At 43.3% G+C, this 12,996-nt stretch overlaps 1 protein-coding gene across 1 annotated transcript in view; it reads right to left on the reverse strand.

The window, feature by feature from the left end:
- Window positions 1–1,151: 1,151 nt before the first annotated feature.
- WDR7 (WD repeat domain 7) overlaps window positions 1,152–12,996 on the reverse strand; it is a 133,897-nt gene continuing 122,052 nt past the window's right edge. Inside the window, exons 26-28 of the mRNA XM_009323058.1 lie at window positions 4,749–4,853; window positions 1,813–2,017; window positions 1,152–1,632 (exon numbers count right to left, since the gene is read on the reverse strand). Coding sequence (XP_009321333.1) covers window positions 1,814–2,017; window positions 4,749–4,853 — 309 coding nt within the window. The 3' untranslated portion in view covers window positions 1,152–1,632; window position 1,813. The remainder of the gene's footprint in view (window positions 1,633–1,812; window positions 2,018–4,748; window positions 4,854–12,996) is intronic.

A 12,996-nucleotide genomic window follows, 5' to 3' on the forward strand; every position in this document is an offset into this window, starting at 1 on the left:
GATAGGATCCTGGGATACTGGTGGGAGAACACTTACAGGGTACCTTAGCACTCTCCTCATAAGCCCACACTGAAAATTACAGCATTTCATTCTACAGATTCTACCTCTCCTCTTTTTTTTTCTTTGTTTAACCTCCAAGGTTACATATATATCTGTATAAACACAATGTACATGCATGCTGCATTAGTTCACTTAGAAAAGACTCTGATATTCTACTACAGAGTTCTCCACTATACACTACATTCCTGCCAGAGAAAAGATTAAACCTTATGGCAGTTTGTGTTAAACATTCCTAATGGTCTTAATTTCTTGCTTTTTAAATTTTTTAAAATTATTTTTAAACAGCAAACAGATATGTAGCTTCTGGACTATAAATCTCACTTTCATGTACAGCGTACTACACAGACCACCTAAAAAAAAATAAATCAATGCTTTTTATATTTAGAAGCCATTTTAAAAATTCATTTATTCCTTTTTGGGGAAGGGAAGATTCTATAAGTACCATTTTAATTTATTATGTAAAGACAGCCGCCTTAGTTCTGTGAGCTTTTCAGACAAAAATGGCAAAGAAAAAGCTATACAAACATATACATCAATATGTTTAAATAAAATAGTATTTTATAGATTTTTTTTTTTCTTTACTGTGAGCAAAAACCAGCATACTTGCACACTATTGAACACTTCACAAAATTAGATATGTAAGAAGAGGGAAACACAGTCACAGCTAATGTTACACAGGAATATTCCTACTGAAGAAAATGCTTCAATATATCCATTCAAATAACTTACCTTCTACATACTTTTCATCATTTTTCCAGCCAGAATTGCTCCCCACCGATGCCATTTGTGCCGCCTCCCTCCGGGGCCCGTGTCCTTCCCCTCTGGTCCCCTGGTGAAGCCACCGTGGGAGCCGTGGCTGCGACACAAGCGCAGGGTGGCGTGGGTGCACGGTCTCGCTGCCCTGCACGTCCCGGCACAAATGGGAGCGGCTTTAGGAAGAAACAGCTTTTTGTCTTTTTTTTTTTTAAATAAATACCTGCATTGATAGCAAAAAACACCTTTATATATAAATACTCCTTTTTTCAAGTTTGCTATTCCTTCTTAAAGAGATTCTTTTTTTTATTTACATGTGGACTATTATTCTTTCTTCCAGACTACAGCAAACAGTGACTGGGCACAGCAGCACTTCCAATTATCTCGAAAACTGAGACTTTGTATGAGGAAACATCCCCTTCGGATCAGAACACAGCCATCCACCCCTCCGAAACTCAATCCCTCCCCATCCTGAGGCAATGAGCCCCTCATTAAGAAACCCAAGTGCCTAGCTCTAAGATGCATCACCCGCCATCATTCAGTGGTCACTAGGAGAAAGTACATGTAAACACGAGCCTTTTTGGTAAACACTGAGATTCTGTGAGAGTCTCCAAAGGAAAAACGTGTTTAATGAGGGCTGCTGCGTGAACTCAACATCCAGCGAGGAAGGGGCCGGGTTCAGCCCGGCTGCAAAGCCTGGTTTGATTCCTGCCACTGCCGATCTGGCCGAGGAGCGCCATCACAGTGTTATTGATCCCCCACTTCTGCTGCACCACGCGAGGAGCACGATCCCCAGCGCCGTTGCCTTCCTCCTCCCATCTGCAAGGAAAAACCAGCTGGTGTCAGTGCAGCCGCCCCGCAGAGCCGGGCAGGAGCCCACCGGCAGCCTGCAGGACACTGGTGTGGGCATCCCGTGTGAGGAGCACAGAGAGAGAGAGAGAGAGGGAGAATTACGAGGAACTTTGAAACAGAAATGGGTTTCTAGCACGGGGGATTTACCCTAGACCATAAAGCGATGCTCCTTGCCGTCGTGAGCCATGAGGATGACGTTCCGGTTGGAGGTCCAGATGAGCCGTGCCAGCCTGAGGGCGTTGTGGGAGCCTGGCGAGGCCGGCTGGACGGGGGGCACCTGGTAGGTTTTGATGCAGCGGAGCTGAGGCGCGGAGTTCAGCATGCCGATGCTCCCCAGGAGAGAGGTGTTCATCTGCAGAGACACCCACAGGTGACCCACCCTGCCCGCGGGCTTCTGGGGAGGGTCACCACCTGCAACGTGCACCTGGACCGCCTCTCGAACTTCGACACCCCTGCGATCCCCGGCACCAGCGGCTGTCTCAAACCAGGCTTAATTAAAATTTTGTTAGAGTTGGGCCAAGCAACGCCACTGAATGGAAGGGGAGCTGAGCGTTTAGGCAACGCGCTGGATGGTCTGGATGGTGGTTAATGACCACGATACACAACCCGGCACGGTGGAGGACCTGAGGAACTCAGTGAGCATACCCCGCTGCGCTCCTTGGGGGCAATTTATAAAGGCATGCTAAGCATAAGCATACACAATCAGAATTTAAGGAAAACACATGAAATATTAAATAGATTATATTTATGCTAGAATATTATTTATCAAAATCATAAAAACACTAGAGCCAAAGATATGCAGAATAAAGAGCAGTCGTCATGATAGGTACAAACAGTAAAAACACAACAGCAAGAGCTATTTTATTGTCTGGTAGATGAAGAGGCCACTCAGAAGAGATCTATTCAGTTACTCTTTGGAAAGCAGGCCAATTATTGCTGATGCATGGTGTCTAGCTCCACATTTTTAAATATGAGATTCTCTGATCCAACCCACTGAGATACACAAAATCCCACACTTTCTGAAAAGCTGCTTTACTCTCAAAAACCCTTCCATCCGCATGCATTGCAACCCTAGAATTTCCATCAGCAGGCGGCCGTCCGTCCGGCTGCATCCCCGAGACGTGCCCCATGAAGCCTTGGCAAATCCTGGGACATTTAAGGCGCGTTATTGCTGATGCCACGTCCTGAATTCTGATCAGTACGAAGTACAAGCCATTACTTTTTCCTGGCTCTTCTCGGCAAAAGAGCCGTGTCAGAGAGTGTAAATCACGGCATCTCTAGCAGGGAGCATGCAAGCACCACTGACATTTTCACAATTTAAATCATCTTGAGTAATAACCCTTTTAAGATGACTAATGTTACTGATTTTCCTGCATTAATAATAGTGCCAAATAGAACACAGAAGGGAAAAATCACTAGTGCACGAGGTCACATTTTAAAGCTAAATGTGTAGGTATATTTAACTCTTTATGTAAAAGCCACTTCAACGTGAACATTTATACACCTGGAAGAGCATGGCAGATCACAATTTAAAACTCATGCCTGACTCTTTTTCCCTGCTAATTCTAAAAGATCTGGCCTGATTGCTTTCCAGATTTTCCCTGAGCACTTAAATTGAATAAATGTAACTGATGGATGAAGATTCTTGCTGTTCTCATTTACTGTTTCAGAAAGCACACAATACAGTGATGGATAATAATTTAGTAATTTTTTATGGCACCTGTAGAACTACTGAATGACACAGAAAACTGGGGAAGTGTATTAAAGAGTATAACTGGTACTTATGGGCATACCGAGTTCTGTTTTATAGTCTGATTACTGTAAGACTCAATGATTTTGATAGAGCACATTGCTTGATCAGATCAGTTGCTTCCAAGTAATGTATTTTTTAAGTCTAACGCCATTTGAAGGAAGAAAAAAATCCTGCTTGGGGAATGTAGGCAGCAGCCTACAACTGGCAAAAAATATTCCTACCAACATGAGATTACAAAGAAAAAAACTGCTCATATGTTAAAGAAAAAAAGCCTCTAGATACTTCACAAAATGGTGGCCTGTTTCTCAGTTTCTACGTGTGTTTCAGACCCTCTTTATATTGTTTATATCTCAGCTTTCCCTTTCATTCATCCTACTTTCATCCAGTATGATTAGGGAAACAGAAGACACCTCCACACTGCGTGGCACAGCCCAGCACAGGGGTCCCCGACGCTACGACATGTGGGCTTGGAGCGGAGCAGTTGTGTCTGCAGAGCAGAGGGGCACGGGCACCGCAGTACTGGGAACAAGTGTTGTCCTGAGAGTTTTGCATCAAGCTTAAAAAAAAAAAAAATAAAAAGGAGACACGTTCCCGAAGCTCACTCTGTTGGAATGGATGGGGTTGCAGGAGTTGGAGAAGAAAACTCCCTACCGGTAGGAACGGGTCAGGGCACCGGGGAGAAGCCACTGCCCTGGCCTGTGCAGAACTAGCTAGGGGTTTCCTACACGGCTCTACATTTTATCCAGTGGACATTTTAGGTATGTGAAATCGAACTATTACAACAGTATCATACTCAAACTTTAAACATCAAATATGAAAGTTTATCATTTGAGAATGTTCTTTGATTGCCCAGAAGTGACGTACTGATGTGGATGCAAACAGTCCCATCCCTCACCCAGGGATAGCTGCAAGAAATGCTTAAATAGAAACAGTGATAGGAAAAATCCCCTATGTTACAGGGACACCACTACTCAGAGCTGCCTTCACAAGCCTGAAGGGACAGTGAGGGAAGAGTTGCACAGCGGAGCGGCGCCGGGGACTGGGGGAGCAAGCCTCAGTCCAACAGCCGACCCTGCCCTGCCCGTGCGGGTGCCTGAAGGCAGAGGAGCACACTCGCTTCGGGCTGAGGTGGGAGGGCAGCGCGGGACCCGCGGGCTGGTGAACAACAAAACTCTGTGCTGAGGTTTCAGCTTCTGCCCTAACTTCTGGGACTTTCCTGTTGTCAGTATTTTCTTATGTATTACGCCATTACTGAAAAATGTCAGAAAGTCCCGAACATGAGTTCATTAACGAAGTGCGTGCAGACAGACGGACGATAACGCATCCTTACCTGCCAGAAGGAGAGGTGGCTGTCGGAATTGGAGTATGTGGCGAGGTACCGGCCATCGGGGGCAAAAGCCACGGCAGTTATCGGTCCTTTATGGCCATGGATAGTCTGGCAAGAGGGGGAGAGAACAGGAACAGAGAAGATCCATTACCTGGCACCGCAATGATGCTGAACAGACTTTTAAGCAAACACAAATGCATGAGAACATGAACTTCTAGAAACCTTTTTTGGAAGAGTGAGGGAGACCATTACCATCAGTAAAAATTAAATACTATGTGGAAATGCCTCTTCATTTTCACCTACATTTTCTGTTATTCTAGCACTAATTATTTTCTGACTGTCACTGTGTCAATCGGCAAACACCCCTGAGGAGCAAAGGAAAGCTCTTTTGCGGAGTTTGGTTCCCGTCGGTCGGGGAGTACAGGACGGTGGCACATACTGCTCCTGCGCATCTGAAGGAATGGCACGAAATGCAACTCCTGCCGTGTCACACACAGGGACTTGCGCTCAGCACAGAATGCCCTTTCCTCAGGGCACTTAAGTGCCTCCAGACAACCCGAAACATGAGAGCACACCACTGAAATGTCTTATCAGGTGGGACTTAAGCACATGCCGCTCAGTATTAAATACCATGACAATTTCTTTTAAGTGTTCTAATAGCTGCTTAACCAATAAAATGGAATTAAATCATCATATGAACACATTCCCTGCCAAATCCAGTTTTTAAACTGAAGTAGTTTGTCAGGTAGATGAACATAAACGTGTGTCTAACAGGAATTTTAAAAAAATCTAATACTTACACTCCTCAAAGGAGGTTGTAAATTGGATGTCTAGGAGCCTCCAGCTGGCTAGGCGGCAGGCAGGGAATGGTAGGAAGCACACCACCCCCCCTCCTGCCTTTAAAAAACAGTCTTTACAGAAATGTCACCCCAATCAGAGCGTGAAACGTTTTCAGTTGGCTCCCTGGAACCAGCATGAGAGGCCTTTGAAAGGCCAGAGCAGAGCTGGGCAGCAGGCACGGCTGCACCCCCAGGTGCTCCAGCACCAGCCTCCCCACCCCCGGGGCACCACGGTGGTTTAAGTTACTGCACTCACGCCACTGCTCTTCCTTCAGGATAGCCATAGCGTACTCTGCACAGGAACAGTAACGAGAAGACCACAAACTCCATTCCAATGGCACAGGAATGTAATCATGCTTTTGTAAAAACCTTCCCAAGAGGCAGACGATGTGCTGCAGACTTACGTCCACCCGCAGCCGTACAGGCTCTTTCTTTACAGCTGCACCTCTGTGTGCACAGACAACTGTTTCATTGAGAGAGTCCTCTCTACTCCAACAAAGAACACAAATATTTCCATTGCAATGTAAAGGATCTAGGTATGCTTACACAGAAGATATCCCGAAGGAGGCGAGTGGAAATATCCTGACAAAGCAGGCACGGCTGCCCTTGTGGCACGGGGATGCGCGCTGCGCCTGCCCGCCCAGCGAGGGAACCCTTTATGTCCAACCTTGATTTAACTGGAAGCATGCAGTTAAAATCCTCTGGACTACTACCATAATAAATGTAATTAAAAGTTCAAACCTTATCTTGTAGATGAGGTGTAAAGGATTTTTTTCAGAAATAATGCAACAACTAGAAGGTACCTAGTATTTTCTCAGATTACAGCTTGAACTATTATTTAAAACCACATACTTTTCATAGCAGTGCATCATAGTCTGTGATGCACATCTTTTGCCGTAAAAAAAATTTCCAAGGCCAAGTACTGGACTCCTAGCTCCGGACAGTCTTTGACAAGATTTAACGTTACATACCCTGCTACCATCATTCCCCTACAGCACACCCTTCCGCGCAGTGTTATGGCAGCGACGGGGGCCTCGCAGGCAAGGCAGGGGATCGGCACTCCGCCCCGGCTGTGCTGCCGGTCCCTTGTGTCAGCTCAGCAAATCACACGTCCTTCTGCTCACACGCCACACTTACAGCTGTGGTGTCACCAGGGTTAAATACTTGTTTTTTACAATATCCAACAATATAAACACATATGTCAGAAAGACCATGAAAAATTACTCACTTATTTTATTATCGGTCAGAGTCACCGTTAAGATTTTATTCACTCGTTACTTGAGGTTGCTGTTTCACAACCGCACAATATGTCGATGCTTTACACAAGACTGACACTCATTTGCGTTGCGTTCTCTAACGCTTTGGAGATCTTAAAACGGGCAAACCCAGGTAGCTCACCTACCCTCCCATCTAAAACCCCAGTGGCAGAAATCTGAGAGCCTCTCCCGTGCCCGGTACCCCCGCTCCGGTCAGCACCCAGGGCTGGTTTCTCCCACCCGGCAGAGGCAGCGCGGCTCCCCAGGGACCCAGCCCAAGGACGGGCTCCAGCAAGCACCGGGGGCTGGACGGCAAGCTGTGCAGCAGAGCGGGGGAGCAGGCGAAGAAAAAGAAATGCAGCCAAGGAAATGTGAGCATCGAGTGCAGGGCCAACCAATGAAGGGTTAAAAAGCCAGAACCTGTATTTAAATTCAAGAAGACACACGCGAATTTCTTTTTGAAAACGCCATTTTCTATTGGATTAACACGATGAAATCACTAGTATCAGAAGCGCACAAAGTATTTCTTCGAAAATACACAATAGCAGCTCTTTCTGCATTAAGAGGTGCTGTGCCAACTTTAAACCGGCAGGGCTTTAACTGTGTGAAAAAAGACTTTGTAACATTCATTGAATAAAATTCAAAAATAAAATAAAATTATATTTTTATATAAAATATAAATAAAAGAAGTGCTCCTGTACCCATCACTGGGACATCAAAAGATGAAGACCTACTCAGAATGGTACACTGCATCTAAAGTTAGCCTTCTATATTAAGAACCCATTAATATATTCATTCCTTGTTTATCATGTAAAAGGTGAGTGAACTCCAATAGAACCCCAAACCTATCTCTTTAATGTAATCACTGCAGCTTAGGATGAAAGTTTGAAAGGGCAATTAATTAGATGATCCGATGTTTAGACCCATCAAACTCTTTAGCACTTAACAAGCAAGTAATACTTGTCAATAAAATATGTTTTGGTAATACAAAGGTAGAAAATCAATAGTGCTAGCACACTTGTTGCTCTTTTTACTACTGAAAATGTGTTCCAATAAGTACAACCCTTAAGGGAATTAATCTGCTTTGTTATTTAAAGGAAGTGCTTCTCTAATTGATGCTAATCCTTTCGAGCCAAGATTTACTTTTTAGTGCACTATCTAAACGTGTGCTTCGCAATGCTCATCTTGCATTTCTGAGGGCAATGAGTAAGTGTAACAAAAACAAATTATTGCTGCTCATTCAAAATATTCTGCTTGCACGCATACGTTTGGTGCTTAGACTCCCTCGGCTGGCACCGTTTTGCTGCAGTGCTGAACGCTGCATTAATGGATTACAGCACTAATGCCTCAACAGAGAACGCATGCCAAACACTCATTCTTTGGGATTGCTTTCAAGTTACTATTTGCAGTTTTTCAGCTCCAAAGCAGTTATATTAGCACAAAATGAAAAGTATGCAAAAATCTGTGGTTCGGAAATAGTCTTAATTCTGAACAGCAGAGACAGTGGGACAAAGTGCAGCTGTTTGCAGCTTCCCTCTGCCCAAGCAATTGTTTTTTAATGGGAGGACGCTCCTGGGAGACTATTTGACTTCTGCACCTGCCACGGTCGTTGTCCTGTAACACATGATATACTGAAGCTATGACAACCTAATTCTAAGTCCAATATTTGGTAAACTCTACATTGAACTGCAATATTCTGTTAAAGGTGACATAAAAAATAAATACTGTATCACTGCAGCGATTTTATTTTAATAAATATACTGAAATGCATACTTTAAATTGATAAAGTAACTCATGTACTGCTATAGAGACATACTAATATTTTACCACCTTTATTATTAGATATTTATATCCCCAATCTCTAGGGGTACCTTAACCAAAGCAAAACAAAAAATTCACTTACTGAGAAAGCAGCATGCCTAACGCATCCCCCAGAAGCACTGCCCTTCCAGTACCCATCACATGAAAGACATACAAAAGCAGAGGTTTGCCACAGCTAAGCAATACCCTTAAAATGATGCACCTGCTTTTAGCATGGAGCAGTATGAAAATATCAGCTCCAACTTTTGCATGGGATACAAATCATCTCTGGGCAAGGAAAGATTATTTGAAAATTAAGGAGGCGGCAATTCTGTAACTCCTTCATGGAGTTCTCCTCCACACCATGCAAACAAAAGTTTTCTTTTTTTTCTTTTTAAATTAAAAATTAGAAGTTGGATTTTAATGCTCATGTAGGGTGCAAAACCCTGCAGAACATATATAAAGCCCGAACTGTTCAGTGAAATAAATATCGGCCTCTGAGATAATGATAAAAAATGGCAGACCTACGAAGTGAATATATAGAAATAAATACTTACGATGACTGCTGCAAAGGTAAACACAAGCCCCCGCAGTGCCTGCTCGGCTGCTCTCACTTTGGTCACAAGGAGATTAACAGCACCTTCGCCAGGCTGCAATGTACTATGCCCAGGACCCATTTTTCTTTTTTCTTCCGAGATTGTGAATCTTATCTTTGTTTGCAGCAGCACTCCTTCCTGGGCTCCTGCACATCCGTCTTCTTTTGCTATATGGTTCTTCACATCATACTTACGTTTTTCATGTGACAAATTTACTTATTCCAGAATATATACTCTTAAGATCGGTACCTACAACGGAGGGCTTACCAGGGATTTTCAACAGATGGTAGGAAGTCACCATTTGCCATTATGTTCTTGACCTTTCGTTTCCAACAGTAGTTGCTATAGCTGTGCCTCTTTAATATTAACCTGCAGCTGAAAGGTTTCTGGGATCTACAGCCCTTGTTCTCCAGGAGATGAGCAGCGCAGGCATACTACAGCAAGCACGGAAACCAGCACGGACCCTACCCACGGAGGGTCATATAAAATGAGTATTTAAACATAGCAGACAATCTACTCAGGCGCCCCCAACACAAGTAGGATTTATGTAACTTTTGACTGTTTTTTAATTCTGTTTTTATAGAAATATGATGGATTCTGAATAACATGAAACTTAGAAGTCCTACGCTTAAGGCTTGAATAACGTGATGTAAGTATACTAATCTCTGTGTTTAAAAGAAGAAGGAAACACACTTGCTTCCAGCTGTCCTCACTGGGTGAGCCAGCCAAGCAGAGTCTTTCCCTCAAGGTGTGCACTGCCCTAGCCAAGGCCAGGTGCCCCCCCAGCCGCCACGCTGGCCCCCGCCCGTGGCCAAGGCCACGGCCGGCTGTGGGGAGGGGGCAGGCAGGGGCAGGGCACCCTGAGCCGTTGTTTTTTATAAAAACAAAAAGTTATACAAAACTAAATGGCTTTACCTGAAAAGGTATCTAAAATATGATCTCATTTTTCATACCGAACGTAAATTCTTTCAGGATGGCCCTTCAGAGGTTTTTATGAACACTTTAAAAAATAAATCCCTACTTTCCAAGCAATTTAGTGGAAATATCTGAAATACTATTAACTTAAAACAGTTTCAGTATCTTTAATAATTTAATTTCTATGTTAGTTCCAGTAATACTAACAATTGCAGTAAAAATTTCAGGACTGTACTGAGAAAAAGAGTGTATTTGCATCTTTAAATTAATTTTCTTCCTGTCCTTCAAGTGGCTTCTCAATAATATCAAGATAAAGTCAAAGCACATGTATTACATTTTTTAACTTAATAAAATATATAACTTAATTTTTAACCTTACAGTAATACAATTTTGCATCAACCATTACAATTACTCAGTATTCAAATGTGCCGTGCATGATCTGACAGGCAGCATTCAATGGGAGCAGAAAGTGCCCTTGAACAGCCGTGTATAAAAATACATTTATCACTGGAGCGGCAGGCTGGCTGCCAGTCAATATATGCCTCTCATTTGTTAGGAGGCTCTCCTGCTGTGAGTCCCTCATTACAATTTGCTTTAACTTCCTGGGCAAATGACAACCAGAAAATGAGGCAGCTTCTTTCTTGACCAAACTTAATCCAGAAAAAAATGAGATGACAGCTGCAGCCACCCAAGTGTTACGGGATGGTTTAAAACAGTCCCCAAACTGTACGGCTCCAGCCCCAAACCACTTCACGACGCTGCAGAGAAGAGCTGAGAACTGGCCTTCTCTTCCCCGAAACCAACGCTGTAATGAAAGCGTGCTTGGCTCTCCAACAATCAACCCAGCCTGCCTCTCAAACACCCCCGCGTTCACAAGCATTTGATGTACCCTCTCACTTCAGGAATGTACTTGTCAGTTCAAGAGTTTGCCGTATGGATTTTGATGGTCCACATGAATTAATTGCCCCCAAACATATAAACCAGCCACTCCATAATATCAGTAGTGATTTTTTCCTCTGTGAAACTAATGCTGCTGTACTTTATTTAAAGGTTCATAATACTGTGATGTAACCTCTGAATATCTGCATGAGTACGTGTTAGACAACTTGGTATTGCTATTGAAATCCATATCTCCTTGACAATGACCATTTTAAAAGAGGTTTCAACAGCTCATAGGCTAAGCTTTATGCTTTAACTTCTAGGAAAATGATTTAAAATATGAATTCTGAGTATGATTAGGATATTCTTACCAATGAAAATGGAAGAAAAAAGCACTTAATATTTTTTCCAGGTTTTTTAATAGTATTTTGCGAGATATAAAAGAATTAATTTAAAACCCTACTCAAAGGGGTATAATAATAATAATTACAAGCAGTTTGTGTATAAAGACCCAACAACTATAGATAGGAATCTAGACAAGAGTTCATATTGGACAAATACCAGGTCTCTGGATTTGCACATGCTCACTGCTGGGAAGCCCTGTAAAGCTTTAGATCTTGAACCACAAATCCCTCAAGGCTGATATTCAATGGTAGTGAGGAAGTTTGGGCTGATATCCCAGCACCAAAGAGCACTTTACAGAGAGAAAAGACATCGAATGGTCTCTAAAAAATCCCGACATGGACCAGATTTACCGTTTATTACGTGGCATTCATCTAACCAACTATCAAAATGCAAATCATATCCTTAATGGGAAGAGCAGTATAAGTTGTTAGAAAGACAAAATTAAACCACAATAAATGACAGCAATCCAAGCAGCGTGGTGTAAGGCTGAGCAGAGGCTGCATCGCAGCGGAGCACGGCGAGGAGGCAGGCAAGGGTAAGAGCGCGCTGGTCGGATGGAGCGCGAGAAACTTTTTAAAAAATTAATCTAACAGGTCTCCAATTCTAAAGGCAACAAAGTGAATTCGTTTAGTGACTACCTGAAGGCCTTAGGAAAAAATACTTACTCTTTTTAATAGCTTTGGCAGAAGGGAGGAAGTCTGTGGAGGCTACCGGTACCCCCACCCCGGTACAAAACACGCAGCAGCACTGCCCCTGCGCCCTGCACAACTCCTGCCACGGCAGGGCAAGTGCTCCAGGCAAAACCCAGTCAACTCTGTTATTCAGCCACGGGAGAACACACAACCCACGTACATGAACCGAGAAGAATGGCGGATTCTGGCTACACGATTCAGGCGTGATTCGTGATTTTAAGAAGTGAGAGTAAAAATAAGTATCATTAAAACAGATTTCAGGAGCAGATGGGATATGCGACGTTATTTTCCTAGCAAACACCGAAGTTTGATACAACCCTTATCAGTGAACTGTACTGAAACAACCCAGTTCATAGAACAGCCTTTTTTAAACATAAGAAACTTAGGTAAAGAAATAAATCTTCACCTAGATAACCCTGTATGGCTCACAGCACCAGACAGTGATGAGAGAGAGAACGTGCTCTCTTACAGATACTGTTCGTCAAGACCTCATAATTTTCATTAAAAATCAGTCCCTATTGAAAGAAAAAGCTATTAAAAATTCTAACTGGACTAAGAATGAAATGCCGCCCTACAGTGAGTTAACAGGAGACGGGAATACATGGAGCATCCCCTCTTCCTACATAGTTACTTACTGTTAGGGAAATACTGCTTAATAATAAGAGGTAAACCGATCAAAAATCTGCTTTTCACCTGCCTACATATGCCGACTTCTATTTGATAATCAGAGTACGTAGCAGCTGGGGCATGAAGCATTTCCAACCTCTAAAACTTCCCCAGTGACGAGCTAGATGTGGTCGCAGCAATCCCAGTTTTTCTCCTTTCCCATTCAAGCAACCGTCACGAGACCTGCAGCCAGGCACAAAGTT

This window comes from Pygoscelis adeliae, unplaced genomic scaffold (genome assembly GCF_000699105.1).
Source record: "Pygoscelis adeliae isolate BGI_AS28 unplaced genomic scaffold, ASM69910v1 Scaffold174, whole genome shotgun sequence".
Taxonomy (NCBI): domain Eukaryota; kingdom Metazoa; phylum Chordata; class Aves; order Sphenisciformes; family Spheniscidae; genus Pygoscelis; species Pygoscelis adeliae.